We start from the raw sequence: 27,534 nt of genomic DNA on the forward strand, positions 1-27,534 counted from the left end.
CTCCTCAGTGTGTCTGTGTGGTGTTTAGTCTGCAGAGTCTCCTCCTGTCACAGAAACATTGTCAGTGCTGAACAGTTGAGTCTGTACAGGATCACAGTCACATCAATCTTTCAGCTTCTTGTAATAAATTCATCAGTGAACTTTGTACAAAATGATTCAAACTGATTGTAAAGATTGATGGTTTCCTCGTCATCAATGATTCTGTTCTGCACATTAAAACTGAGACATCGCTTCACTTTGTTCTGCACTTGTTGTATTTGACAGTCGTCAGCATGAAGCTGGTGACTCACAGAAGGACTTTAACAGGCAGCCGCTGTAAAGACTTTAAAACAGGCGTAACGTGCGTCTCCTTCTGGTCTGAGTCAGCAGTCGTGCAGCAGGATGTTGAATTAGCTGCTTTCATCATGTTTCTGTGAGTGTCACGTGTTAGCTAGCTACAGGCTGCAGCTAATGTTAGCTAGCTACACACTGAATGTTAGCTAGCTACATACTGTAAACTAGGTGTAGAGCAGAGGCACTGTTAGCTAGGTGTAGAGTGGCAACATTGTTAGCTAGGTGTAGAGCAGAGGCACTGTTAGCTAGGTGTAGCGCAGAGGCACTGTTAGCTAGGTGTAGAGTGGCAACATTTTTAGCTAGGTGTAGAGCAGAGGCACTGTTAGCTAGGTGTGGAGTAGAGAAACTGTTAGCTAGGTGAAGCGCAGAGGCACTGTTAGCTAGGTGTAGAGTGGCAACATTGCTAGCTAGGTGTAGAGTAGAGAAACTGTTAGCTAGGTGTAGAATGGCAACATTGTTAGCTAGGTGTAGAGTAGAGAAACTGTTAGCTAGGTGAAGCGCAGAGGCACTGTTAGCTAGGTGAAGAGTGGCAACATTGTTAGCTAGGTGTAGAGTGGCAACATTGTTAGCTAGGTGTGGAGTAGAGAAACTGTTAGCTAGGTGTAGAGCAGAGGCACTGTTAGCTAGGTGTAGAGTGGCAACATTGCTAGCTAGGTGTGGAGTAGAGAAACGGTTAGCTAGGTCTAGAGCAGAGGCACTGTTAGCTAGGTGTAGAGCAGAGGCACTGTTAGCTAGGTGTCGAGCAGAGGCACTGTTAGCTAGGTGTGGAGTAGAGAAACGGTTAGCTAGGTGTAGAGCAGAGGCACTGTTAGCTAGGTGTGGAGTAGAGAAACTGTTAGCTAGGTGTAGCGCAGAGGCACTGTTAGCTAGATGTAGTGTTGCAACATTGTTAGCTAGGTGTAGAGTAGAGAAACTGTTAGCTAGGTGTAGAGCAGAGGCACTGTTAGCTAGGTGTAGAGTGGCAACATTGTTAGCTAGGTGTGGAGTAGAGAAACTGTTAGCTAGGTGTAGAGCAGAGGCACTGTTAGCTAGGTGTAGCGCAGAGGCACTGTTAGCTAGGTGTAGAGTGGCAACACTGTTAGCTAGGTGTAAATCAGAGGCACTGTTAGCTAGGTGAAGAGTGGCAACATTGCTAGCTAGGTGTAGAGTAGAGAAACTGCTAGCTAGGTGTCGAGCAGAAGCACTGTTAGCTAGGTGTAGAGTAGAAACACTGTTAGCTAGGTGTAAATCAGAGGCACTGTTAGCTAGGTGAAGAGTGGCAACATTGTTAGCTAGGTGTGGAGTAGAGAAACTGTTAACTAGGTGTAGCGCAGAGGCACTGTTAGCTAGGTGTAGTGTAGAGAAACTGTTAGCTAGGTGTAGAGCAGAGGCACTGTTAGCTAGGTGTAGAGCAGAGGCACTGTTAGCTAGGTGTAGAGTGGCAACATTTTTAGCTAGGTGTAGAGCAGAGGCACTGTTAGCTAGGTGTGGAGTAGAGAAACTGTTAGCTAGGTGAAGCGCAGAGGCACTGTTAGCTAGGTGTAGAGTGGCAACATTGTTAGCTAGGTGTAGAGTAGAGAAACTGTTAGCTAGGTGTAGAGTGGCAACATTGTTAGCTAGGTGTAGAGCAGAAGCACTGTTAGCTAGGTGTAGAGTGGCAACATTGTTAGCTAGGTGTGGAGTAGAGAAACGGTTAGCTAGGTGTAGAGCAGAGGCACTGTTAGCTAGGTGTGGAGTAGAGAAACTGTTAGCTAGGTGTAGCGCAGAGGCACTGTTAGCTAGATGTAGTGTTCCAACATTGTTAGCTAGGTGTAGAGTAGAGAAACTGTTAGCTAGGTGTAGAGCAGAGGCACTGTTAGCTAGGTGTAGAGTGGCAACATTGTTAGCTAGGTGTGGAGTAGAGAAACTGTTAGTTAGGTGTAGAGCAGAGGCACTGTTAGCTAGGTGTAGCGCAGAGGCACTGTTAGCTAGGTGTAGAGTGGCAACACTGTTAGCTAGGTGTAAATCAGAGGCACTGTTAGCTAGGTGAAGAGTGGCAACATTGCTAGCTAGGTGTAGAGTAGAGAAACTGCTAGCTAGGTGTAGAGCAGAAGCACTGTTAGCTAGGTGTAGAGTAGAAACACTGTTAGCTAGGTGAAGAGTGGCAACATTGCTAGCTAGGTGTGGAGTAGAGAAACTGTTAACTAGGTGTAGCGCAGAGGCACTGTTAGCTAGGTGTAGTGTGGCAACATTGTTAGCTAGGTGTAGAGTAGAGAAACTGTTAGCTAGGTGTAGAGCAGAGGCACTGTTAGCTAGGTGTTGCGCAGACGCACTGTTAGCTAGGTGTAGAGTGGCAACATTGTTAGCTAGGTGTAGAGTACAGAAACTGTTAGCTAGGTGTAGAGCAGAAGCACTGTTAGCTAGGTGTAGAGTAGAAACACTGTTAGCTAGGTGTAAATCAGAGGCACTTTTAGCTAGGTGAAGAGTGGCAACATTGTTAGCTAGGTGTAGAGTGGCAACATTGTTAGCTAGGTGTAGAGTAGAGAAACTGTTAGCTAGGTGTAGAGCAGAGGCACTGTTAGCTAGGTGTAGCGCAGAGGCACTGTTAGCTAGGTGTAGAGTAGAAACACTGTTAGCTAGGTGTAGCGCAGAGGCACTGTTAGCTAGGTGTAGAGTGGCAACAATGTTAGCTAGGTGTAGAGTAGAGAAACTGTTAGCTAGGTGTAGAGCAGAGGCACTGTTAGCTAGGTGTAGAATGGCAACATTGTTAGCTAGGTGTAGAGTAGAGAAACTGTTAGCTAGGTGTAGAGCAGAGGCACTGTTAGCTAGGTGTAGAGCAGTGGCACTGTTAGCTAGGTGTAGAGCAGTGTATGATCCTGACTAAGACCTTCAAACAAAACTTCAGACATGTGAACAGACAAATGTACTTTGGAGAAGAGCATAAGGATATGAATATGGTTGAATATGTTAGGGCGTTCAGCAGAACAAGCAGTCACATTAAAGACAGATCATTTTTAAAAAGAAAAAAAATCAACCCTGCTGAACCATTATTTTTACTTAGTAAATTATAAGTCTTTAGTCTGATCAGTGTAATGACAAACAGCTCAAATATCTTGGAACCTGACAGAATGCAAGAATTTTGTTTTTATTTTGATGTGTCTATTCAGTCAAAGTCAAATAAGAACTAAACCAGTGACTAACAGTAAAACTGTGACATCCTTTGGTTTTGTCAACATGATGAATTAAATGAGTTGGAGCTGGAGAATTTGAGAAGCTGGTCACTGATTTTAACATGATTTCAATTATTTTACACATTTTCATTTTTTATTTTTTGAAGATTACAAATGTTTTGCTTTCACTTAATATTCCATACGTTCTCATGCATGACGTCTGGTGTGGACAATAATGATGTTGACAATGATCATGAAAAAAGAAAATACTGATGTTCTACAAGATTATTTTCAATTTCTTTTGTATTTTTTTTGTTGTTTTTTCTTTTGGGAAGTGCCGACATTTATACTGGTGAGCACAATTATGATGCTGAAAATGAAAATGATAACGATGCACTTCAGAGATCACATGCAACAAGACATCATGTTATTGTCATGTTATATTTTATCATTTTGGTTCGATGTCTTTATTTTTCTTTGTTCATATTTTACATAACTGCATAAATAACTGGTGTGCACAATAATGATGATAATGACGATGATAATGATGATTTACTACAAAGTCTATGTGGAATGAGATGTTTTGTTATAGATATGTCAGCATGGTTCATTCACAGACTTTTAACGTCAGTTAGATTTCTAAATTTTACTTGTAAAGAAGAATGTATATTTGATACCAGTCAGTGAAGTTCAAGTGCAGATTTGTATTACTTTTGGTACTTTTAAATACTTACCTTTTTTTTTTTCTTGTTTAATCATTTTAAAATGTTTTTCAAATTAAAATAATGACTGGTGTGCACAAAAATTATGATGATGTAAGTCTACGTTATACAAGGACCATGTGATGAGATAAAGTTTTGTTATATTTGTTGCTATTTACCGTTGATAGTTTTATTTCTCAACATTTTTTGTAAAACGAAACCTGAAAAGGTAAACAGAGAGTAACCACATCAGCAGAAGTTGAGAAAAGCTACTTTCGACGGGTGGAGATTCAGTCATTATTTTCACCTCGTAGTGCAGTGCACACTTTGCGCGGGGAGAAAGCTGCTCTCCACCGCTTCTAACACCACCTCCAACTTGAAAAAGCACTTGGAGCGACAGCACGGACACGTAAAGCTCAAAATCCCAGATAAATAAGCTTGTTGCCTCGTACATAGTAGAGGAAATGCTTCCTCTTTCAACCGTCGAATCGCTGTCTTTTCGTAAGATACTCGGCAAAATACCGATAGCAGGGAGAGACCAGCCGTATTCTGACAGGAAAACTTTTGCAACGTACCTTGATAAATGTTGCGCCATGATGGAAAGTGGGCTGAAAAAAACGTTTGAGAGCATTGAGTATGTGTCAACGGCCGCTGACATCTGGACGTGTCACAACAACAGCTATATAGGCATGACTGCCCATTGGATTGATCCAAGCAACTTCCATCGTGCAAAAACCGCCCTTGCCTGCAAAAGAATCAAAGGACGACACACACATAACGTTGTGGCTACTGAAGTTGAGCAGGATCACTCATCTTATGGACTGTCAGAGAAGGTCACCGCAACAGTCGCTGACAACGGCTCTGCCCTCTGGACTGAGGCCAGCCGGTCTACGGTAGCTCCAGTTAACCACTCTCTGCAGTCAGCTAGGTTTGAGAGCCTTTTCTGAGCGGGAGTATAAATTCCTTGTGGAGTACTGCACAATCACAAACCCACTTACAAAAGCTTTGGACCGATTACAAGGTGAGATTAAGTGTACGTAGGTTCCTGTTAACCTATGGCTTCTTGCCTTTCCTTTTTTTTTGACTGTTGAACATTTGAATCAAACAAGTAATTCTTGATTCATATTCATTGATTCCAGGTGAAAACGATTGCTTTTATGGCAATCTACTACCGACACTGGAGGCTCTGATGTCAAAGACCCTGGCTTTGCGTGCCGGCCTCTCCCAGATGACGGTAGATCTGCCTGATGTCATAGTGCAGGTAGGCCGTGTGAGTGTGTGTGTGTGTGTGTGTGTGTGTGTGTGTGTGTGTGTGTGTGAGACTTACTGACTGTAACTTTGTGTGATATGAGAGAAACCTGTCAGATGCACAAGTGCACATCCCTCCACTATCACAGATGCTGTCAGATGCTTCCACTATCACAGTTTTCTAAACTCCACACTGAAATGAGCTCTTAGAGAGTGTAAGATTTGTGTACTGGTACTGTGTTTCTGAAGACCTGGTATAGTCAATATGCCTGTTGCATCATCCACCTGTCAACTCCTTCCACAGGAAAGCGTGTTTTGTCCTCTTAAAGAGAAACATCTCATTTTGAAATCTCTTTCTCAGGCCGGCAAAAGCCGCTTTGCCTCTGTTTTGGACAGCAGGGAGGCTCTCCTGGCTGCTGTCACTCTGCCGAAGTTTAAGATGCGGTGGCTGAGGGAAGAGACCAGGAGAGAGGCCCTAAGGACTCTGCTGGTAACAGAGTGTTGTGCTTCCCCCGTGGCTGCCCCCAACAACGAGGAGCAGGAGGTCAGGCCTCTACAGCTAAGTCCAGCCTCCAGCAGCAGCGAGGATGACTTTTCTGTGTTTGAGGGAGAGCAGGATTCAGGATCTCTTGGTCCTGAAAGGGAGGTGATGGACTACCTGAAGTCTGGGTCAGAGATGGGGTTCCTGGACAACTTCCCCAGAATTAAGAACCTGTCTTTAAAATACAATGCGGCACCAGCATCCAGTGCTCCGGTAGAGAGGCTATTCAGCCTGGGGAGCCTTGTTCTGACTCCGAGGAGGAGCAGGTTGGGAGACGAGCGTTTGAGAGACTCCTCCTTATGAGGTGTAACCACTGCTCTGACGAGAATTACAACAAATAAGCTGACACATTCAGAAGTTCATATCTTGCCCCAGAAAGATGCACTACAGTAGTTGGAAATGCCAACTGTATTTTCATTGATGTGTTTTGAGGCTATTGTATGTGCTTTAAGTAATTTCAACAACATGCCTCTCCTCTGCGCTGTGCTTTGCTGTTGTTTTTGACAGTTTACCTCTCCTCTGCACAGTGCTGGTAAGGCCAGTCTTTTTTATTTATGGATATATTTTTTGAGGAAGTTAATATTTCTTTGTTTGTACTTGTTATAAATTGACAATCAAATTGATTGATTGTTTGCACTAGACAGTGTTTATTAAACATTAAGGAAGTTAATATTTGTTTGTACTTGATTGCACAAGTACACTTGTTTGTACCTATTTGCAGTAGACAGTGTTTGTTAATTGAGGGAGTTAAGCAGCATACCTGCACCAGTATTGGCAGGGCCAGTCTGTTGTTGGCGTAATAAAGACCCTCAAGAAGACTCCTCCTGTGTCTGTTCTCCTTCCATCTTATGCATCTCAGGCAATTTTAGAGTAAGTAGAAAAAAAATGTAACGAGTAATATAACCAGTTACTTTCGCCAGGGAGTAATATAGTAATGTAAGGCATTACTATTTTTGAGAGTAATATGTAATGTGTAATATATTACTTTTTTAAGTAGCGAGCCCCAACACTGCTGACCACAGAGCGATCCATATAAGCAGCTCCATTAAAGATCCACTGTTGGACTGTCGGCCACCACGTCCGCTGAGAGTCGATAAAACTGCAGAAATTGATAAACTGCTCTAATTTGAATTGTTTTGATATATGGAGGTATAGAAATCCTGACAAGAGTCAGTTTACATGGCAAACAACAGACTTGAGCAAACAGTCAAGAAGAGATGTTTGGTTGATATCTTCAGTTACGGATGTTTATATTGAACCCTCTGTACTTACAGACCATCAGCTGATAAACATCTCAGTTCATCTTAATAACACAACAGATCAGGATCAAAGTGGAAATTAAATAACATCTCTTAGAAGATAAACAGTTTCTAAGCATGAGTTAACTATTAATGAAAGCTGGAGAAAGGCTAAAGCACTGAACTCCTTCAGAGAGCAATGGGAAGTTTTGACGTATCAAATGAGAAGACTAGCAGCCCACAGAGGGGAAGAAATGGCAAAAGACAAGCGCATAATGGAGGATAATATAACAAAAAAGATCATTATGATGTATGAATCAACAAGATGGAGAAAGTGTGACTACATTACAATCACAACTATCAGATCTGTGAAGATGAAGCGAGGGGGCCTTTGTAAGATCTAGAAGAAAATGGACGGAGGAAGGTGAAAAGAACAAAATACTTTTTCAATGTGGAAAAAAGAAATGCAGAAACCTCCTCAGTAATTACATTAAACATCAGTGGCCAGATTACAGACAACGCCAGGGAAATATCTCACTTTGTCAAGAACTTGTATGAAAACCTGTTCAAGAAAAAAGTGAATTCATGTGAGTCGCTCTCATGTTTCAGGTCTATAGACGGGGATGTAAAACGAACAGACGAAGAACAGGAAAGTGTGTGATCAGGATGTTACTCAAGAAGAAATCAGTGTTTGTATTTCTAAGTTAAAGGATGATGAGTCTCCTGGGAACGATGCTTTAACTAGTGAGTTTTATAAAATCTTCAAAGAAGAGATTTCAGTTCATGTTTATCAGGAAGCTTTGTCTGTGGGAAGACTGCCGCCATCAGTCTCAAGGCCTCATTACACTGATCCCCAAACCTGGGAAAGACCCAGTGTGTGTTGAAGACTGGAGGCCAATTACTTTAATTAATAATGATGTTAAGTTAGTATCACTTATTTTTGCTCAAAGGCTCAAACACAGTTTTTAACATAAACTGGATGAAGAGATGTCTGCAGGGAGAAAGTAAATGATGGTACATTAAACCAGAACTTATTTTCCAGAAGATCGGGGGATTGAATTTCTTTTAAACTGTTATTACAGTGTTGATAAACTTCCTGTCAATCTGGCAAGTTTTCACAAACAAGCTTTACTTTCTTGGATGTTTTTCAAGAGACGGTTTGACCGAAATATCTTGTTTGTGACGCAGTTATTGAATGAAAATGGACATTTGTACAACTACAATGAGTGTAGCTACACTGGTCCAACAAAAGGCCACGATTGGTACTGATGTCTAGATTTTCAGCTTTATTTCTCCTCCTTCACCGACGTTACAAATCGTAGAACACCGTGAAAACTATAAGTAAAAGCATAAGAGTCCATGAGTTCATTGAAGCTAATGCTAACACAGTGCAAATAACAAATACATGTCAAGAATTCTGTATGCTCAAGCATATTGTAAACAACCAAGAAATAAATACAGGTAAAACAAAGCACAATTACCGTTTGCGCCTCTTGAACACAGTGTACATAGCTCTTGTTTTTAGCAATCGCTAACTGTCAGCTGGACTGCTCTTGTCACCCGTCTGTGTATATACTATATTGTTATATTTTCTACTTCGTAATAATTTATATTGTTATATTTTCTACTTTTTAATAGTTTATATTGTCATATTTTAATGTTTAACAGTCATTTGACTGCATGCACCAGCATCACCACAACAAATTCCTCGTATGTGTGAAATCGTACCTGGCAATAAAGTCCTTTCTGATTCTGATTCTGATTCTGATTCTGATTCTGAACATATGCCATGACCTCCTGCTTCCATGTCTGTGGTCCCGCTTCTTCTTCTGACCCACAATCCCACAGTTCATCCTCAAAACAAACCAGGGTCATGTGACCATGCACTTTCAAAATAAAATGTCCTCACATGAAGGTTTGAAATCACCACTGAAATCATTTAGAATCTACATTTTTACACAACATAAGCTCTTTTTAATTCTCTTATTTATTGTCATGAATTTATGTCTATTTATTAACCTTTTTAAACATTTCATGGACTTGAACCTGTTTTAGTATCTAAACAATGAAATCTGTCTCACAGACAGTTACACTCCCACCAAATTACTATGATTTATGATCACCTTTGACCTTGAATAAATCTAGTAATTTCTCAAACAATACACAATACCTGGTATAAGAGAAGAACTCTGAGACCAATAATGGTGTTAGTAGCCCTAAACACATGTATGTCTTACAGGAATTATGGAAATACATTTAGTTACTTTCCACTAACACAACCAGTTTATGAATAGGACGTTCAAAAATGGATGGATTAGTGAGCCTTTGACCTTCCTTTCCTAATTTTTTGTCACCTATTTGTATGGTGGCTTTCCGCACCAGACCATCATCATCTGTACAAACATTCAGTACTTTTCCCAGTCTCCATTCATTGCGGGGAGCCCCCTCTTCTCTGAGAATGACAACATCTCCAATCTTTACATTGCGTCGTGGAGAATGCCACCTTTGCCTTAGAGTGATGTTTGCCAGATATTCTTTCTTCCACCTACACCAGAATTGTTCTGTCAAATATTGTACTCTGCGCCACCTTTTCTTGGTGTACAGATCTTCTGCCACAAATGTTCCTGGGGGAGGCAGAGGAACAGAGGTTTTCATGGTGAGCAAATGATTTGGTGTAAGTGGCTCTTCACCTTTAGGATCACTGATGCCGTCAGTAGTGAGTGGGCGGCTGTTTATTATTGACATGGCTTCATAGAAAAATGTTCTCAAAGAGGCATCATCCAACCTCCCAGCACTCTTTGAGAGAACCCAAGTCATAACACTCCTCACTGTCCTAATCTGCCGTTCCCATACACCCCCCATGTGACTAGCATCAGGTACATTCATTACAAGGTCACACTGTTTCTCTGCTAAATAAGCAACCAGTCTGTCTTTGTCCACTTCTTTTAGAGCCTTTGAGAATTCATTCTTAGCTCCTACAAAATTTGTCCCTTGATCTGATCTGATCTCTCTTACAGCTCCTCGGATAGCTATAAAACATCGCAAAGCATTAATGAAGGCATCTGTTGTTAGATCTTCAAGCATTTCTATGTGGATGGCTCTTGATGATAAACAAGTGAATATCAGGCCATATCTCTTACTTTCCTTCCGACCCTGCTTAGTTGGAAAGGGTCCAAAACAGTCCATCCCGCAAAATGAGAATGGTGGTGATGGTTCAATACGATTCACAGGCAGATCAGCCATTTTTTGTGTCTCTGTTGGCCTGCGAGCTCTTCTGCATGGGACACATTGTTTGATGTGATTTGCCACAACCTTACTGCCACCAACAACCCAGTAGCCATTTGCTCTCAGTTCATTGAGGGTTTGACCTCTGCCTTGATGCTGAGTTTTCTCATGACAGTAATCCAAGATCAGGCGTGTGACTACACCATCTTTTGGCAGGATGGCAGGATGTTTCAGGTCAAGAGTTAAGGAAGCCGCTTTTAATCTCCCTCCCACCCTGAGAACACCCTCTTGCAACACTGGGTCAAGCTGAAACAACTGATTATTATGTGACAGTTTTCCCTGCCTGAGCTTCTGCATCTCCTCTTTAAAGGCGTCTTTCTGTGCTAATCTCACAAGAACCAAACCAGCCTTTCTCCTGTCCTCAACTGTTATGAGCTCTGATGATTTGTCTTTTTGTGCTAGCCGTAGGATCCGAGCCACAACATTCAATGCAGTATGCCACTTAGGGAATCGTTCAAATCTCTCCAGGAAATTCTCTTCCTTGACTACATTGATTTGCAGTGCTTGTGTTGTTTTTACCTCTGGATCTCCTACCATAAGCTCTGGAGTGGTTTTTGGTGTGTCAATCTCTCTCTCCCAGAGGAATTTTGGTCCAGTAAACCAGTTGGAATTGATCAAGTCTGCCACCTTGAGGCCTCTGGAGGCATGATCAGCCGGATTCTGATCAGTATCAATGTGATACCACTGGGCTGGATCGGTTGTGTCTCTGATTCTCTGGACTCTATTTGCGACAAAGACGTGAAACCTACGGGCTTCATTAGCAATGTAGCCTAGAACTACTTTTGAGTCTGTCCAAAAGTATTCTTGGTCAATTTTGAGTTCCAGTTCCTCTTTTAACATGCTACTGACTGCTGAGGACACCACGGCAGCTGTCAACTCAAGTCTTGGTATGGTTACAACTCTGGTGGGAGCGACTCTGGCTTTGCCTATGATTAATGAGCAATGAATTCCATCTTCACTCACCACTCGGATGTACGAACACTGACCGTACCCATAGCTACTCGCATCTGAGAAGTGATGCAACTCGACTCTTTGAACCTTTCCTAAGGCTCCAGGAGCAAAGCATCTTGGGATTTGGAGCTTTTGCAGATTCTCTAGATCACTCAGCCAATTCTTCCACTGTGGCTGTAAGTCTTTGGGCAGTGGTTCATCCCATGCTATGCCCTTTTGACACATTTCTTGTAGCACTTTCTTTCCCAATAGGAGAAAGGGAGCAAGAAAGCCTAGGGGGTCAAACACAGAGGCTACAATTGAAAGTATTCCTCTCCGTGTTGCTGGTTTCTCATCCAGGGATACACTGAAAGAGAAAGTGTCACAGTTCACATTCCACTTTACTCCCAACACAGTCTGAATAGGGAGATCTCCGTGACTGAGATTTACATCATGAACTCCACTAGCTCGTTCACAGTCCGGAATTGACTCTAAGACTTCCCTGTTGTTGGAGACAAACTTGTGGAGATGTAGTTTCCCCTTCGCACACACATTTTGTGTCTCTCTCACTAATTTGATGGCTTTGTCTGCTGATTCTACGCTGATGAGGCCATCATCAACATAAAAATTCTTCTTAATGAAGTTGGCCGCAGATGGATGCTCTTTTTCATTTTCATTCGCTAAGAACTTCATACCATAATTTGCACATCCAGGAGAGGACGCCGCCCCAAAGAGGTGGACCTTCATACGATACTCCTTTGGCTCTGAATTGGTATCCCCCCGTTCCCACCAAAGAAACCGCAAGTAATTTCTGTCCTCTCTGCTTACGTGAAATCTATGAAACATTTTCTCTACGTCGCAGATGATCGCAACTGGATGTTTGCGGAATCTACAGAGCACTCCCGTCAGACCATTGGTGAGATCAGGTCCAGTAAGTAAGTGGTCGTTTAGAGCTGTGCCCTCATACTTGGCAGAACAATCAAAGACAACTCTAATTTTTTCAGGTTTCCTTGGGTGATAAACCCCTTGATGTGGAATGTACCACACATTTCCATCCTCGGGCGGGTCTTCGGCTCTCTCTGCTTCCCCACCTTCGATGACACCTGCCATGAATCTAACATAGTCCTCCTTGAATTTGGGATCTCTCTCAAGTTTCCCTTTCAGGTACTTCAGTCGCACCAGAGCGAGTCGCTTATTTTCTGGTAGATGAGGACGTGTTTTAAAAAGAAGTGGCATTTCAAGGTGTCCATCTGAGTTCTGCTGTATTGTTTGATTCAGGATTTGCATGAACTGAATATCATCTTGTGATATGGTCTTTTCCCCATAGCTTGTGTCTTTAAAATCAGATTCAAGGACTCTGATCACAGCAGCTGGCGTTAATGATGGAAGTTCTTTGACGGACACACGATGGCAAAGACCTGTCACCTCTGTTGACTTAGCAACCTTTGTTGAGCTGCCAACAATGCTCCATCCTAAGTCAGTCCTAATGGCATATGGCTCTTCTTCACCACCTGTAATAACATGCCGTGGTGCTAATGCTCTACAACAGTCATAGCCTATTAAGAGTCCAACTTCACAATCTAACAACTCTGGTATTTCCTGTGCTATAGCATTTAGGTGTTTCCATCTCTTAGCTGTTGCAGGAGTAGGAATGTGTGAGCGTTCAAGTGGGATGAAATCTCTGGTGTATGCAGGTGGCAAGTTAATAAAGCTATGTGAGGAAAACCCTCTAACTCTAAGACCACTAACCTTCTCACTCTGAACAATGGAATCTTTTCCCAAAATAGTGGTAAGCTTTAACTTGACTGGCTCTAAACCTGAACCTATCTTCTCACATACCTCTTTGTCCACAAAAGTGGTGCTACTCTGAGTATCTAACAAAGCATATACTAATGTCTCTGTTTCAGGGGTTGTGACTGATGAGAGCCACACAGGTACTATCATGGATGTGCTCCCACCATCACCTTTGTCTACAGAGCAAGAAAGTGAAGATGAATTTTCTTCTGCCTGCACAGCATGAGAAGATGTGTCTGGAGCAGTGCTGCGGTACTCATGCAACGGTGTTGGATGGTGTTTTTTGCATATACTACAGGTTGCTTTGTTTCTGCAGTCCTTTGAGTTGTGTCCTTTCTTAAGACAGCCAAAACACAGGTTTTTGTCCAGTATGAATCTTTTCTTTTCTTCAGCTAACTTATTAGCGAATGTCTGGCATTTGTGGATGGAGTGAGTTTCACTACAGTACATGCATTTAACTGGACTTGAAGAATTGAGTAGCATGTTCACTCTTTTTGATTCATTTGCATCTCTTGTGCTGTTCTCCACAGCGCCTTGTGTTCTCATCACTGTGTTGTATTTTTCTGATTCTTTTGTGTTTGTGATGAACACATTGGCTTTTGGCCGCTTTGTGTCTCTGGGTGGCCTGTCTTCAGATGACTTCAAGGCATAAAGGGATGTTACAGGGTTGCATGCTACATCTGCCTCATGAGCCAAAAACTTGGCAAACTCTTTGAAACTGGGATAATCATGTGTTTCCTGCAATTGTTTTGTTACATGTCGATTCCAGCGAGATGTAACCCAATCAGGGAGTTTCTGTAGCATCCTCTGATTTTCTTCACAATCATTTAATACCTGAAGACCTTTAATGTGTGGCATGGCATTGCTGCAGGCAGTAAGAAAATCACTGTATTGTCTGAGTTTAAGAGAGTCACGTGAACTAATCTTTGGCCAGTTGTTCAATTTTTCTCTGTATGCACGTTGGATTACAAAGGGATGGCCGTAGCGAGCATTCAGTGCATCCCACGCTTGGTTGTAAGCTTCTTCATCCTTCCTGTAGAAGTTTCCTTCCAGCACTGACCGTGCTTCACCGCTGATGTACTTCTGAAGGTAAAACAATCTGTCAGCTGGATTTGTGCATCTCCGTTCTATGAGTGCCTTGAAACTAGTGCTTCACTCTATGAACTTGAGTGGGTCTCCTGAGAAGACTGAGGGCTCGGGTGCTGGAAGTCTGGTGAGAGCCATTGTGTCATGCAATGCTTGTACTAAAGAGACGTCTTTGCTTACATTGTTTGATTGTACATTGTCATTGTTTTGATGTAACTGTTCCTCTTTTGTCTCTTTGTTTTTGTTAGACACAGGAAGACAGTGGCTCACCTCACCTGTTCCAGGGGCCTCACCTGAGCCTGCTTCAGAATAAGCTTTCATCTTAGCGGCAATCACTTGAAGATCTCGCTGATTTTCCAGTCTTTTAAGTTCTTGCCTTTGTGCAGCAATTGCCTCCTCCATTTCCATTTCTGCCCTTTTGGCAGCAAATTGTGCAACACAGTCTGCTCTTTTTATTGTGATACTTTGCTGCTCTGATGCACATCTTGATTGGTGGCTACAAACAGAAGACTTGGGAACCGAGGCACTAAATATTGACTGTGCATACTCTTTGTCAAGTATCATGTGCAATCTTGCATTTTCTGCCATAGCATCAAAGTCATCTTGCCCCACTTCACTCATGCGCACTTTCAGTAGCCCCATCACATCTGCAGTTACTGCTGAGCAGGAATCCATTTTACGTCTGATGTCAGTGGAAGGTGCAAACTGTACTCGGATATTCTCATATGCATCTTTCATTTGAGCCTCCAGCTCCTCAACAGCGTCCATCACGCAACACAAGTCTTTGTCAGAGCACTCATTTTTGAGTGAGGAGCGTGTAGCTCTAATTTGTTCCTTCCATTTGTCATACAACATAGCAAACCTATTCTCCTTTTGAGAGGTCTCTTGTTGTTTTAGCTCCAGCATTTTGGGAGTTAACTTTCTCTCCCGTGAGGATTTACGGGTTTCAACTTTGGAGGTAGGCTCGGTTACTGATACCTTTTGAATTTGTATTCTAGCATGGATATCATCAATAAGTGTCTCTAGTTTCTCTATTTCAGCCTCATCAATCTGAAGTTTTAACCGTTCGTTTAATCTTACTAACTCTGCTTGGAGGGACTCAACATGTTCATTGAGACCATCATGTGATTTTCCACTGTGCATTGACATTGCAATGTAATAGAAATGTTACTGTATTTATAACTAAATTATTGCTTAACATATATGTGTACCAGAAATAATAAGTAGCAAAAGTTACTCTTATAAACCTCTTATGCATTCATTTGGTAATGCATTTGAACTCTTAAGTCAAAACCCACAGGACATTCATAACAATATAAAGCAGGAACATTTAGCATTTCACTCAAAACCTCTGTTGCTTGATAGTTAAGCTCTTTCAACCTTTAAAATGTCCACACAGTTGAAGGTTGGTACTCTCAAAGCAAATGCTTATTGCAGAGCTGCTCTCGTCTGCCTGAAGGCTGTAAATCATGCCAGCTGAAGCCAGGTAAGGATATATGAAGAACTGTAGCACTCGCTGGTAAACGCTGCCCTCTGCTGGTGAAGTTGCGGTAATTCGCGGTCGACGATGCCGTCTTCTCTCTTATCAGCAAGCCACGATGAAGTCGCGGTGCTCCGGTGGTTGACGCTCTCTCTCTCTAGTCGGCTCCTGGACGTTCCGGCCACACCTCACTCCAGCAGTCTTGCTTCCAGCATGCGTCGGACATTTGCAGCTCTCCTCTCTCAACTCTTGGCCACATTAGCGGTACGTTTTCACTGTAGCTACACTGGTCCAACAAAAGGCCACGATTGGTACTGATGTCTAGATTTTCAGCTTTATTTCTCCTCCTTCACCGACGTTACAAATCGTAGAACACCGTGAAAACTATAAGTAAAAGCATAAGAGTCCATGAGTTCATTGAAGCTAATGCTAACACAGTGCAAATAACAAATACATGTCAAGAATTCTGTATGCTCAAGCATATTGTAAACAACCAAGAAATAAATACAGGTAAAACAAAGCACAATTACCGTTTGCGCCTCTTGAACACAGTGTACATAGCTCTTGTTTTTAGCAATCGCTAACTGTCAGCTGGACTGCTCTTGTCACCCGTCTGTGTATATACTATATTGTTATATTTTCTACTTCGTAATAATTTATATTGTTATATTTTCTACTTTTTAATAGTTTATATTGTCATATTTTAATGTTTAACAGTCATTTGACTGCATGCACCAGCATCACCACAACAAATTCCTCGTATGTGTGAAATCGTACCTGGCAATAAAGTCCTTTCTGATTCTGATTCTGATTCTGATTCTGATTCTGAACATATGCCATGACCTCCTGCTTCCATGTCTGTGGTCCCGCTTCTTCTTCTGACCCACAATCCCACAGTTCATCCTCAAAACAAACCAGGGTCATGTGACCATGCACTTTCAAAATAAAATGTCCTCACATGAAGGTTTGAAATCACCACTGAAATCATTTAGAATCTACATTTTTACACAACATAAGCTCTTTTTAATTCTCTTATTTATTGTCATGAATTTATATGTCTATTTATTAACCTTTTTAAACATTTCATGGACTTGAACCTGTTTTAGTATCTAAACAATGAAATCTGTCTCACAGACAGTTACACTGAGTTTTTAAAAAAGTATGCAACTCCTATCACACCTAAAGAATTTGCCATAATATTCGACGCTACAAGGATGAAATTTTGATTTCAGAGGTGGGGACACAAGTTCTTCTAGTTTTCTATCGCTACTTTTAAGTTCACTGTTCCCTTTTTTGGTTTGAATGGTTGTAAAGCATGTAGCAAAACATTACCACCCAATTCTGTGTTTCACCTTGTTAGTCAACTTCACTCCAACTCAGTACCACAAATTTTACACTTATTTTTGGGATATATGGTAAACAGACGTTATTTCTGCTCCTCCATCTTGTGCTCCTTTACATCCACACATCCCTGCCTGCTGCTGATCCAGCGAAGATAAACATAACAAAAGGTGGAATATCTATGAGCAACTTATAATTTAATTAATTACAATAATGACAACAAATATTGCCAAATAAGCTAGTTTATGTCACTCCCTCCCTACTGTGAGTTCCTGACCCAGCTCATGAACTCTCTGCTTAGTCGCTACTGCTTCTTACCAGTGAAATAATACATTCACACATTTACACAGACTTTTCAGTTCAGCGGCCTCAATATAAAACTGTACCTGGCCAGTTTGCTTCTTTCATCTGACAAAATATAAGATGCATGGTGTTTGAACTGTGAAAGCTCTGATACAGATCATCACCCCGACACTTGTCACAATGCTTAATCTCATGACTAACATGTTTATTCTTTCAACCTCACCTGAGTCTCCAGTCTCTCCTCCTACATCTCCTCCAGCTTCTCCTCCTCCATCTCCTCCAGCTTCTCCTCCTCTACCTCCTCCAGCTTCTCCTCCTCCATCTCCTCCAGCTTCTCCTCCTCTACCTCCTCCAGCTTCTCCTCCTACATCTCCTCCAGCTTCTCCTCCTCTACCTCCTCCAGCTTCTCCTCCTCTACCTCCTCCAGCTTCTCCCCCTCCATCTCCTCCAGCCTCTCCTCCTACATCTCCTCCAGCTTCTCCTCCAGCCTCTTCTTCATCTCCTCCTTAGTTTCACAATAATCATGAGTTTGGATATAAAATCTCATTTGTAATCTGAGGTTTCATTGAGTTTTTCTCTAAATCTTTCATTGTTGGTGTTTTTTAAACACTTGCTGCCTTTCAACATAAAAATAATACATGAAAATAAGTTTCTCTCTTTGGTATTAAATATAAGCTTTTTTAAAATCTTTGCATTGTTGAGGCTCTACAGTTGTAATAATAATAATAACAATAATAATAATAATTCATTTGATCTATCAGCACTTTCAGTACAACTCAAAGACACTGAGACACTGAGAGCTGTGTAATTGATGAGGAGGACCTTGAAGTGGACATGCTGCTTTATTGGGAGCCAGTTGCAGGATGGTGGAACTGACACTGTGACTTCTAAAGAAGTCTCTTATGTCCACTTTTCTTTTTTTAGACATCCTGGCTGCGCCTAATTACCAAACACACACACACACACACACACACACACGCACGCACGCACACGGACACCGACTCAAACGTTCATGTGAATGAAGCCTCTGGTGTTACAATCCTTCCAGCTGACGTGACCCAGCAGAACAAACGCCCAACTCACCGCGGCAGATTAATAAGGTTCCTGGGCAGCGAGCAGACCGGTGTGCAGGCGAGGTGGAGAAGAGAAGAAGAAGAAGGAGCGGCAGAGCTTAAACTAAAAAAAAGATATAATTCTCACTTATGGTGAGAAAACTGAAGGGAAAGGAATTGTTTTTGTTCAATCTGTTTATTTTACAAGGACAATATTACATCCATAAATGCAAATGGTCATCAACAAAACACATTTTCATGAATTTAAACCAGAAACCAGATTTTACATGCAGCTGCTAAAAAACATGAAAGACAAAAGCTGTAAGAACCCAGGGTCCGTTTCACAAAGCAGGTTTAGTGGAAACTCTGAGTCTTTAACCCTGAAATGAGGGAAACTCTGAGTTTTCCGTTTCACAAAGGGAGGTAACTCAAACCAGAGAGAGAGGGGAAACTCCAGCCTGTTTCACAGAGAGAGGTCACTTAAGCTCTCGGTCAGTTACCATGGTAACATGCTCTATGAACCTCACCTGGTCGGGACCAGGTTTTTCTCAACAGACCTCCAGTTTCTCTCTGTCTCTGCCCTCTTTCAGCCACGCACGGTATTTGATTTCCTCATTCATTCAGTCAGCAGCGAGTTTTGGCGTAATATAGTTCTGCCGCCTGTTTTTTGAGAAAATCATTGCAAAAATCAGTCAGTAGGCGACATGAGAAGTTATATTAGGTGGCGACTGTTTTCACTCCCATGTCCTTTTGATAATGATCCGTGGATGAAGGTGCAGCATTACTGCGCAGAGGATGGAGATGATCATCAGACCGCGCATAGATGTTCTTGCATTTCCAGACAATTATCTTTTTGAGCGGTACCGTTTCACGTCACAGTCCATCATTTACATACACAACCTGATCCGTCCTTACATTCCCAACATTACCAACCGAAGTCCTGCTCTCACATCCAGCAGATGTTGTGTGTTGCGCTGCGCTTTTTTGCAAATGGGAGTTTTTTATACAACGTCGGAGATGCAGAGCACTTTACAAAAGTAAAGAAAAGTCATGAAAGGGAAATACATATTTTTATGAATAGGCTTAAAATATATAGATAGTTCTAGGCATATTACATTTTATAAAAGCACTTGTGTCTTGGGGGTGAGCTCAGAGGATGAGCTCAGCCACTGGCCTTCCTAAACTCTGGCTCAGGCCCAGCTGCTCCTCTGTTAGAGGTGCGGTGCTGCGCCACCAGCAGCATCTGCTTTCTTTCTGTTGGCTGAGTAAGTCTGTGTTAGTTTAAACAGGCTTAATTATTCAACAGAACATGATATAGATGAGAAGACATGTATGTGTGTGAAAACAGCATTATGTTGGGGATAAAACAACTACAGTCAAACAGCCACTTAATATTCACTTTACAATGTAAAACATGATTAAATGAGGTCCCCCGTGAGATTATGCTGAGGTCTCACCTGTTTGAACAATGTTTTTATGTTTCATCTTAAGCTGCTTACACTTCCTTCTAAAAACGTGCTCAAACTCACCGTATGAGCGCATTAATAAAATTTTTTTTAAAAACGTAGCCCTCCTCTTCCCCGTTGCCATGGTGACTCGTCCAATCGGGGCTCCATTGACGCTGTCTTTTTATACTTGTGGCGCACGCGCTGAACTCCAGGTGAAACTACTCCGAGTTGATCAAACTCAAATCAGCTGTTCTGGAACCGAAAACTCAGAGTTTCTATCTCAGAGTAGATCAACTCAGAGTTCAAGGTTAGACTCAGAGTTTGTTGAACCTGCTTTGTGAAACGGAGCCCTGGACTACTACTTATAATAATCATAATAATAATAATAATAATAATAATAACAATCAAAATCACCACTATTATTATCTCTTATCGGGCTGAGAAGAAAACAATCCAAGTGTGGTCTCCCTTTAAGATCCAGGTGGACCAGGGCCTGACAGGTCCAACAGCGGCACTCGTCCCCCTGAGGGACAGGGAGGTGGTCCTCTGCTGCTGGACCCTCTGACCCGCCGTCTCACAACCATCTGTCCCACCAACAACTCTGTTTGATGCATGTGAACAAATACACTGATATTACACTGAGGAGCTGCGTGTGTGTGTGTGTCATCATCCTGATCAATACCTGGTGGGATGAGAGGGGACAAATACCTTAATGAGGGAAATATTGATGACATCACCTGCATCGATCCTCCAGCAGCAGAAATCATGTGTCTGAACATCAACAGGAGGAACAGCTGATCAACGTCATCGATCATTTAAACCGCCTGACTCGTTTCCTTTGGGCACTTTATAACGACCAACGTATTGTTACAGTGACGTCACTGCGTCCATGGATATGTTTGTGCCCCCCCCCCCGCGGTTTCCGGTTTAAGTTAACTTTCACTTTCACTGCTCCTCGTGTCGCAGCAGCTTCTTCTCTCCGTCTAAAGGTAATTTAACGGACATTTGAGATGTTTCACACTTTAATGACTCTGCTCATCTTGTCTCTGTTCACTTTTGTCCGCTTGTTGCGCTAAAAACAGCAGAAATCCTCGTTCAGACTGAACAAACTTCATAAAGTCACCTCAGAGGGAACCGCTCACAGCGGCTCTCCGCCATTTTGTGTGTGGAATGAGAGTAGAAGTGGAGTTAGTTGGTCAGTATGTGAGCACAGAGTGGTTGTCAGTGTGTAGCTCCACTTACTGATGACTGAAGGCAGCTTTTCCTGCCTGAATCAGCCTGTGGAGGAGGCCGAGACGAGCCGCCGCTCTCCCGCTGTCTGACGCACTGAACGCGGCTGCAGAGCAGCTGTTCGCCTGGATGCGGGAGCTGGAGGTGCTGAGGGGGCTGCAGCACCCCCTAAAACGAGGCTGTAACATGGGCCGAACTTACAAGAAGGCCCGAATCATTCAGAATTTGTCATCGACAGCGTTTCACACAGTTTATAAAGGTCCTCTTAACTCAACAACTCACAAAATGGAGCGATTTTTCAAGGGAGTCTGGGGACTTCCTGTCCCTCCTCCTCTCCCTGCTGCTGCTGACTGCAGCTGATGTGACTTATAATATGTTGGTGTTCAGGTTCTGGTTCATAATGATCAGATACATGTTATCCTGGAGGTTCAGATGAGTCCAAACACATGATGTGGCCCACCATTTACTATGACGTCATCATTTAGACTGAGCCCTCAGCACCAGCTGCATGAAGTGGAAACACGTGACTGAAGTACCTCAGGATTGTAGTTCCGTGTAGTACTCGAGTAAATGTACTTTCCTCCACTGTTACTGGTGTTTCTAGAACAGTGAGTCCAGTCGTGTCTCGCTGGTTAAACTGGTGTTCAGAGCAGACGACTCACTTCCGGTCTGATGGCTCCATGACACCATCTAGTGGACTGACAGTAGAAGTGCAGCATTCATGTGACACTGATATGAAGCAGCCAATCAGTGGAGGAGCAGCTGATGTTCTGACAGGAGACATGATGGAAAGGCTGATTTCAGTTGATGTGCAGATGAATGATTTGTGTTTCCTCTCCAGATGAAAGTGTGTGTGAGTTGAGCAGCATGAATCAGTGTGAGGACAGAGAGGAGGGAGGCCCTCCCTCTAAAACCCCTGGACCTGGACCTGGACCTGGACCTGAATCTGGACCTGATCCCAGCTGTGTGTCCTTGAAGAGTGACCAGTCATTTGGTCGCTACATGGATTTTAAAGGACAGCATGATTCAGACAGACAGTAAGTTGTTGGACAACATAATCTAAATGTTGATGTTCCCTCCTCATGTTGCTCTCTGCTGATGTCTGTCCTCAGTGAATCCAGTCTGACCGGTCGTCCTCATGATGTTCATGGTCTTTGATAATGATTCCTTGTGTGGATTCAGTGGCAGTGATGGAGGACAAAGTCAACAGTGGTCGTTCTGTGTAAAAACACTTTGAAAAGTTCAGCTGAGGATAATCTGAAGCTTCAGCAGTCTGACTGACACAAATCAAGAGAGGATCTTCCAAAGTCTTTCTACTCTGAAATGGACTTTGTTGTAAAATGTTTCAGCTACCAGAGTCTATAAAGTCCAGTCAGGATATTTGTGCTGAGTCATTAGAAAACAGGCCCACAGTGTTGCTGCTGATGTACCCACAGTTCAGTCTGTTATCTGTCAATACCAGGAAAACCTTTCAGTCCCAGCTGGTTTCAGTACTTGATGTAGAAATTACCCGTTTATTCACAGGAGCTAAACTACATTTTTATTGAACTCTTGTGTGTTGATCCGTGTCTTGTTGATAGCTGCTAGTTTCTCCAGCAGCTTCTGTGTCTGAAGAATAAAAAGTGAATTTCCATCCTGATGGTCTTCCTCTGTGTCTAACAGGATCTATAGGAGACCAGCTACTGCTGGACCTGGACCTCAATCTGAACCTGATCCCAGCTGTGTGTCCTTGAAGAGTGACCAGTCATTTGGTCGCTACATGGATTTTAAAGGACAGCATGATTCAGACAGACAGTAAGTTGTTGGACAACATGGTCTAAATGTTGATGATCCCTCCTCATGTTGCTCTCTGCTGATGTCTGTCCTCAGTGAATCCAGTCAGACCGGTCGTCCTCATGATGTTCGTGGTCTTTGATAATGATTCCTCGTGTGGTTTCAGTGGCAGTGATAATCTGAAGCTTCAGCAGTCTGACTGACACAAATCAAGAGAGGATCTTCCAAAGTCTTTCTACTCTGAAATAGGGTTGGGTACCGAGCCCAGTATGAGTATGGAACCGGTTCCGACGTAAACGGTAGTAACTGGACCGAATAAAAACAAAGTTTCGGTGCCTCATTTCGGTGCTGCACTTGACGGCACCGACGTCGCACGTGTTGCGCATGACGTCAGTGACGCTGCTCGGTGCCGCTGATGAGAAGGTGAGAGGATCAACTCGATACAGTATTGTTGTATCTGATATTATGTAAATTGTGTGACTTTTATTTAATAATAGTTTGTTTTTATAATGTTTTAAGTTAATTGTTTTCAATTTGGCTCTGGAAATAAAAGGGCATTGTTTTTTTGACGAAGTGTGTGCATTTTTAGGTTTTTAAGTACCGGTTCAAGTACCGTTTAAGCACCGGAACCGTTTAAAAAATACCGAGTAGTAACCGGTATCGGAAAAAACCCAACCGATACCCAACCCTACTCTGAAATGGACTTTGTTGTAAAATGTTTCAGCTACCAGAGTCTATAAAGTCCAGTCAGGATATTTGTGCTGAGTCATTAGAAAACAGGCCCACAGTGTTGCTGCTGATGTACCCACAGTTCAGTCTGTTATCTGTCAATACCAGGAAAACCTTTCAGTCCCAGCTGGTTTCAGTACTTGATGTAGAAATGATCCGTTTATTCACAGGAGCTAAACTACATTGTTTGAGGTGGAGATTCAATTTAACTGAATGCTCGTGAAGATTTGAATAAACCTCATGATGTATCAAAGACTCTGGCCATGGTTTGAAGGAGTCTTCATCTTAAATTATGAATGAGCAGATATAAGTTGAACAGAGTGCTTGATGAAGTGAAAACATCAGAGCTGTACATGTTTGATTGTGTGTTCTTGTGTTTGTGTGTCAAACTGCACTCAATAGCAAATCAAAGACAGTAACTGCCATCACCATAAGAAATATGAGGTCCTGCTGAGCACAACGTGTCAGATTTCTGTTTGTGTGTTGTCAAAAATGTGACTAGTGGAGCAGTGGACCTGGTTTGGTTGAATATTTGACGTCAGAATGAATTCATGATCCACAGACTGAAACCATTCAGCTTCATGTTATATTGAACTGTGTTGATCCGTGTCTTGTTGATAGCTGCTAGTTTCTCCAGCAGCTTCTGTGTCTGAAGAATAAAAAGTGAATGTCCATCCTGTTGGTCTTCCTCTGTGTCTAACAGGATCTATAGGAGACCAGCTACTGCTGGACCTGGACCTCAATCTGAACCTGATCCCAGCTGTGTGTCCTTGAAGAGTGACCAGTCATTTGGTCGCTACATGGATTTTAAAGGACAGCATGATTCAGACAGACAGTAAGTTGTTGGACAACATGGTCTAAATGTTGATGTTCCCTCCTCATGTTGCTCTCTGCTGATGTCTGTCCTCAGTGAATCCAGTCAGACCGGTCGTCCTCATGATGTTCATGGTCTTTGATAATGATTCCTCGTGTGGTTTCAGTCCAGTCAGGATATTTGTGCTGAGACCTTTCAGTCCTGGTTGATGATCTGATGGCTGAAATCATTCAGCTTCATATTTTATTGAACTCTCGTGTCTTGATCCTTCAATGAAAGTATTTCATTAGGATCCTTATATCCTAGAATACTTTCTCCACAACAATAGCTGCTAGTTTCTCCAGCAGCTTCTGTGTCTGAAGACAAAAAGGTGGATTTCCATCTTGTTGGTCTTAAAATAATAATAAAATGAATAAAAATAATTTCTTCTTTTTTAATAGCTAATGAATTCAATAATTTCTGTGTGAATTAAAAGTGAATTTTCAACCTGGTGGTCTTTGTGTCTACCAGGATCTATGGGAGAGCAAGCTCTGCTGTACTCCGACCTGGACCTGGACCTGGACCTCAGCTTAGCTTTGTGTCCTTCAAGAGTGACTGGTCACTTGATTGTCGCATTGAACTTAAAGGGGAACAAAACTCTGCTGCACAGAGGTAAACTGATGATAACATTACATCTGACTGATTCATGTTTTTACTGTTAATCATCCAGAGAAGTTTTTTAAAGCTGTCGGTTTGTTTTCTGCATCGTTCTTCGTCACTCACATTTATATTGTCACATCTGAACGCTGCCCAGTAGAACCAGTCTGCCATTGTGGACTCCAGTTGAACATTTTCTCCACACACTGGTTCTGACTGTTGTCTGATGACTGCATGAGTTTAAGACTGTGAAATGATTTGACTGACAGGAGAAGAGAACTGGGGGGCGGCCCAGTGAGGGCAGAGGAAGGGAGAAGAGAGGGAACAATGGAAGGAGCTGGAGGTTTGACTGCCTGGTCAGTGGGGGGTCTGTCACCCTGACCAGTAGTCGCTCAAAGCTGGGTCTCTTGGCAGTCTTTTCATATGGTGTGAGGACCGGAGTCCATTTTAATCCACAATGAATGACTTGATCCGTGGATTACAGAGTAAATAAGTAAATATAATTTAATATGAAATGAAACAGACTAAAATAGTTGTAAATGCAGTCAGAGTCAGTGAAGAAGAGGTCAGGTTGTCACTCTAATCACCTGGTGACAGTCCGTCAGAAAGTCCAGAATCCAGTTACACAGTACGAGAAATTGGATCCTGGGTGAGAGGGAGGGCTCTAAGTTCAGATGAGGGATTTAACCAGCCTCTCAAGACATTTACTGGTGATTGGGGCGAGCGCTATTGAGACTGGACGCTTTCTGCTGTTTGGGGATGACGGTGGTGGATTTGAAGCTGGTGGGGACAGTCTGCAGGAAGAGGGACAGGTGAAATATGTCCATGAAAACTCCCACCAGCTGGTGGGCGCAGGTCCTCAGGACTTGTCCTCGTCTGACAACCAGGCCAGCTGCCTTGTGTGGGTTCGTCCACATGAACGACTGGCAGACTTCAATAACCTCAATAATAACCTCAATAACCCTTTTCAGACAGAGATTCAACAATAAGGCCACAACGAAGCCTTGCCTCTACACCGCCTTTGTTTGTTCACACTAACCAAGCAGCACCGGCATGAAGCATTTTATCTTCTTCTTCCTGATGTTTAGAATTACAACAGAAATAATTCTCAGTAAGTGATGTCGAGGTGACGGTTAGAAACACAAACTACCTGGTGTAATTAAATAACTTAAAATAAACCAAATAAAGTAAGTAGTCAGTAAATATCAACACTGACAGCTGCATCACATCAGACTGAGTTCTGCCAGAGCTGCAGACTGGACTGTTGATTCCCAGTGGGATCAGCAGCACGACCAACACTTTGATGTCAGGGGAAACCATCTGATTCAGTGATGTCAACCACACTTTAACTCAAAGGACCTTCAGCTTGTGTTTGTCTCTGAGTGGACAGACATAATGTGGCTGATTCTTCATGATTCCTCCACAGAGTCGACCAGGAGAGCTCAGAGGTTCCCAGAGGTCCGTCTGCCCAGCAGCATCAAACACACCTGGACTCCATATTTATGGTCTGTACATGAACAACAACTACTTTTACATCCAGTCTGTTCACAATAATCTCCATGCTGCACTTTACAGACCAGTGGTGAATCTGTCCAACATGGATCTGATGTTTGGCTCCATGATGTTAAATGTTCTCATTCACATAATATTCTGTTCCAGCGGCTGGAGGAGAACATTGTCACTTTTGTGAAGAACGAGCTGAAGAAGGTCCAGAAGGTTCTGAGTTCAGATCGCTCAGAATGCTTAGAGGGTCAGAGGGAGGATGAGGAGGTGTTGGATGGTGAGGATGAAGAGCAGAGGAGGAGAAGCAGAGAGGCATTTCTGAAGATCACACTTCACTTCCTGAGGAGAATGAAGCAGGAGGAGCTGGCTGACTGTCTGCAGAGCAGTAAGAGGATTTCTCTAAAGATTTAACATGATGGATCAATGAGACGTTTACTGAAGTCTGATGATGATGATGATGATGGGAAATCTGTTTATATATGCAATCTTTAGGGGAAGGAAATTGTCATATTTTCTTTATAAATAACTTAATGAACTTGTTTGTTGTGTATTTATTCAGGAAGTCATTCTGGAGTTTGTCAGCGTAAACTCAAATCTGACCTTCAGAAGAAGTTCCAGTGTGTGTTTGAGGGGATCGCTAAAGCAGGAAACCCAACCCTTCTGAATCAGATCTACACAGAGCTCTACATCACAGAGGGAGGGACTGCAGAGGTCAATGATGAACATGAGGTCAGACAGATTGAAACAGCATCCAGGAAACCAGACAGACCAGAAACAACAGTCAGACAAGAAGACATCTTTAAAGCCTCACCTGGAAGAGATGAACCAATCAGAACAGTGATGACAAAGGGAGTGGCTGGCATCGGGAAAACGGTCTTAACACAGAAGTTCACTCTGGACTGGGCTGAAGACAAAGACAACCAGGACATACAGTTCACATT

The 27,534-nt window shown here is 42.6% G+C and overlaps 2 protein-coding genes across 2 annotated transcripts in view; both read left to right on the forward strand.

The window, feature by feature from the left end:
• Positions 1-27,534, forward strand: part of LOC311253452 (uncharacterized protein) — a 298,131-nt gene that overhangs the window by 19,142 nt on the left and 251,455 nt on the right. The window lies entirely within an intron of this gene.
• On the forward strand, positions 4,586-6,746 carry LOC311253487 (uncharacterized protein). Its single transcript, XM_084347502.1, has 3 exons — positions 4,586-5,183; positions 5,302-5,423; positions 5,772-6,746. The coding sequence occupies exons 2-3, from the start codon at positions 5,352-5,354 to the stop codon at positions 6,252-6,254; spliced, it is 555 nt and encodes a 184-aa protein (XP_084203628.1). The 5' UTR covers positions 4,586-5,183; positions 5,302-5,351; the 3' UTR covers positions 6,255-6,746.

The sequence above is a fragment of the Pagrus pagrus genome (genome assembly GCF_965226575.1).
Source record: "Pagrus pagrus genome assembly, chromosome: 24".
Taxonomy (NCBI): domain Eukaryota; kingdom Metazoa; phylum Chordata; class Actinopteri; order Spariformes; family Sparidae; genus Pagrus; species Pagrus pagrus.

What these genes read in the sequence shown, in the direction of transcription:
- LOC311253487 (XM_084347502.1), top strand. Translation starts at nt 5,352, where the DNA reads ATGTCAAAGACCCTGGCTTTGCGTGCCGGCCTCTCCCAGATGACGGTA. An exon ending in TGCCTGATGTCATAGTGCAG is followed by an intron (nt 5,424 to 5,771) that starts GTAGGCCGTGTG and finishes TCTCTTTCTCAG; the next exon opens with GCCGGCAAAAGCCGCTTTGC.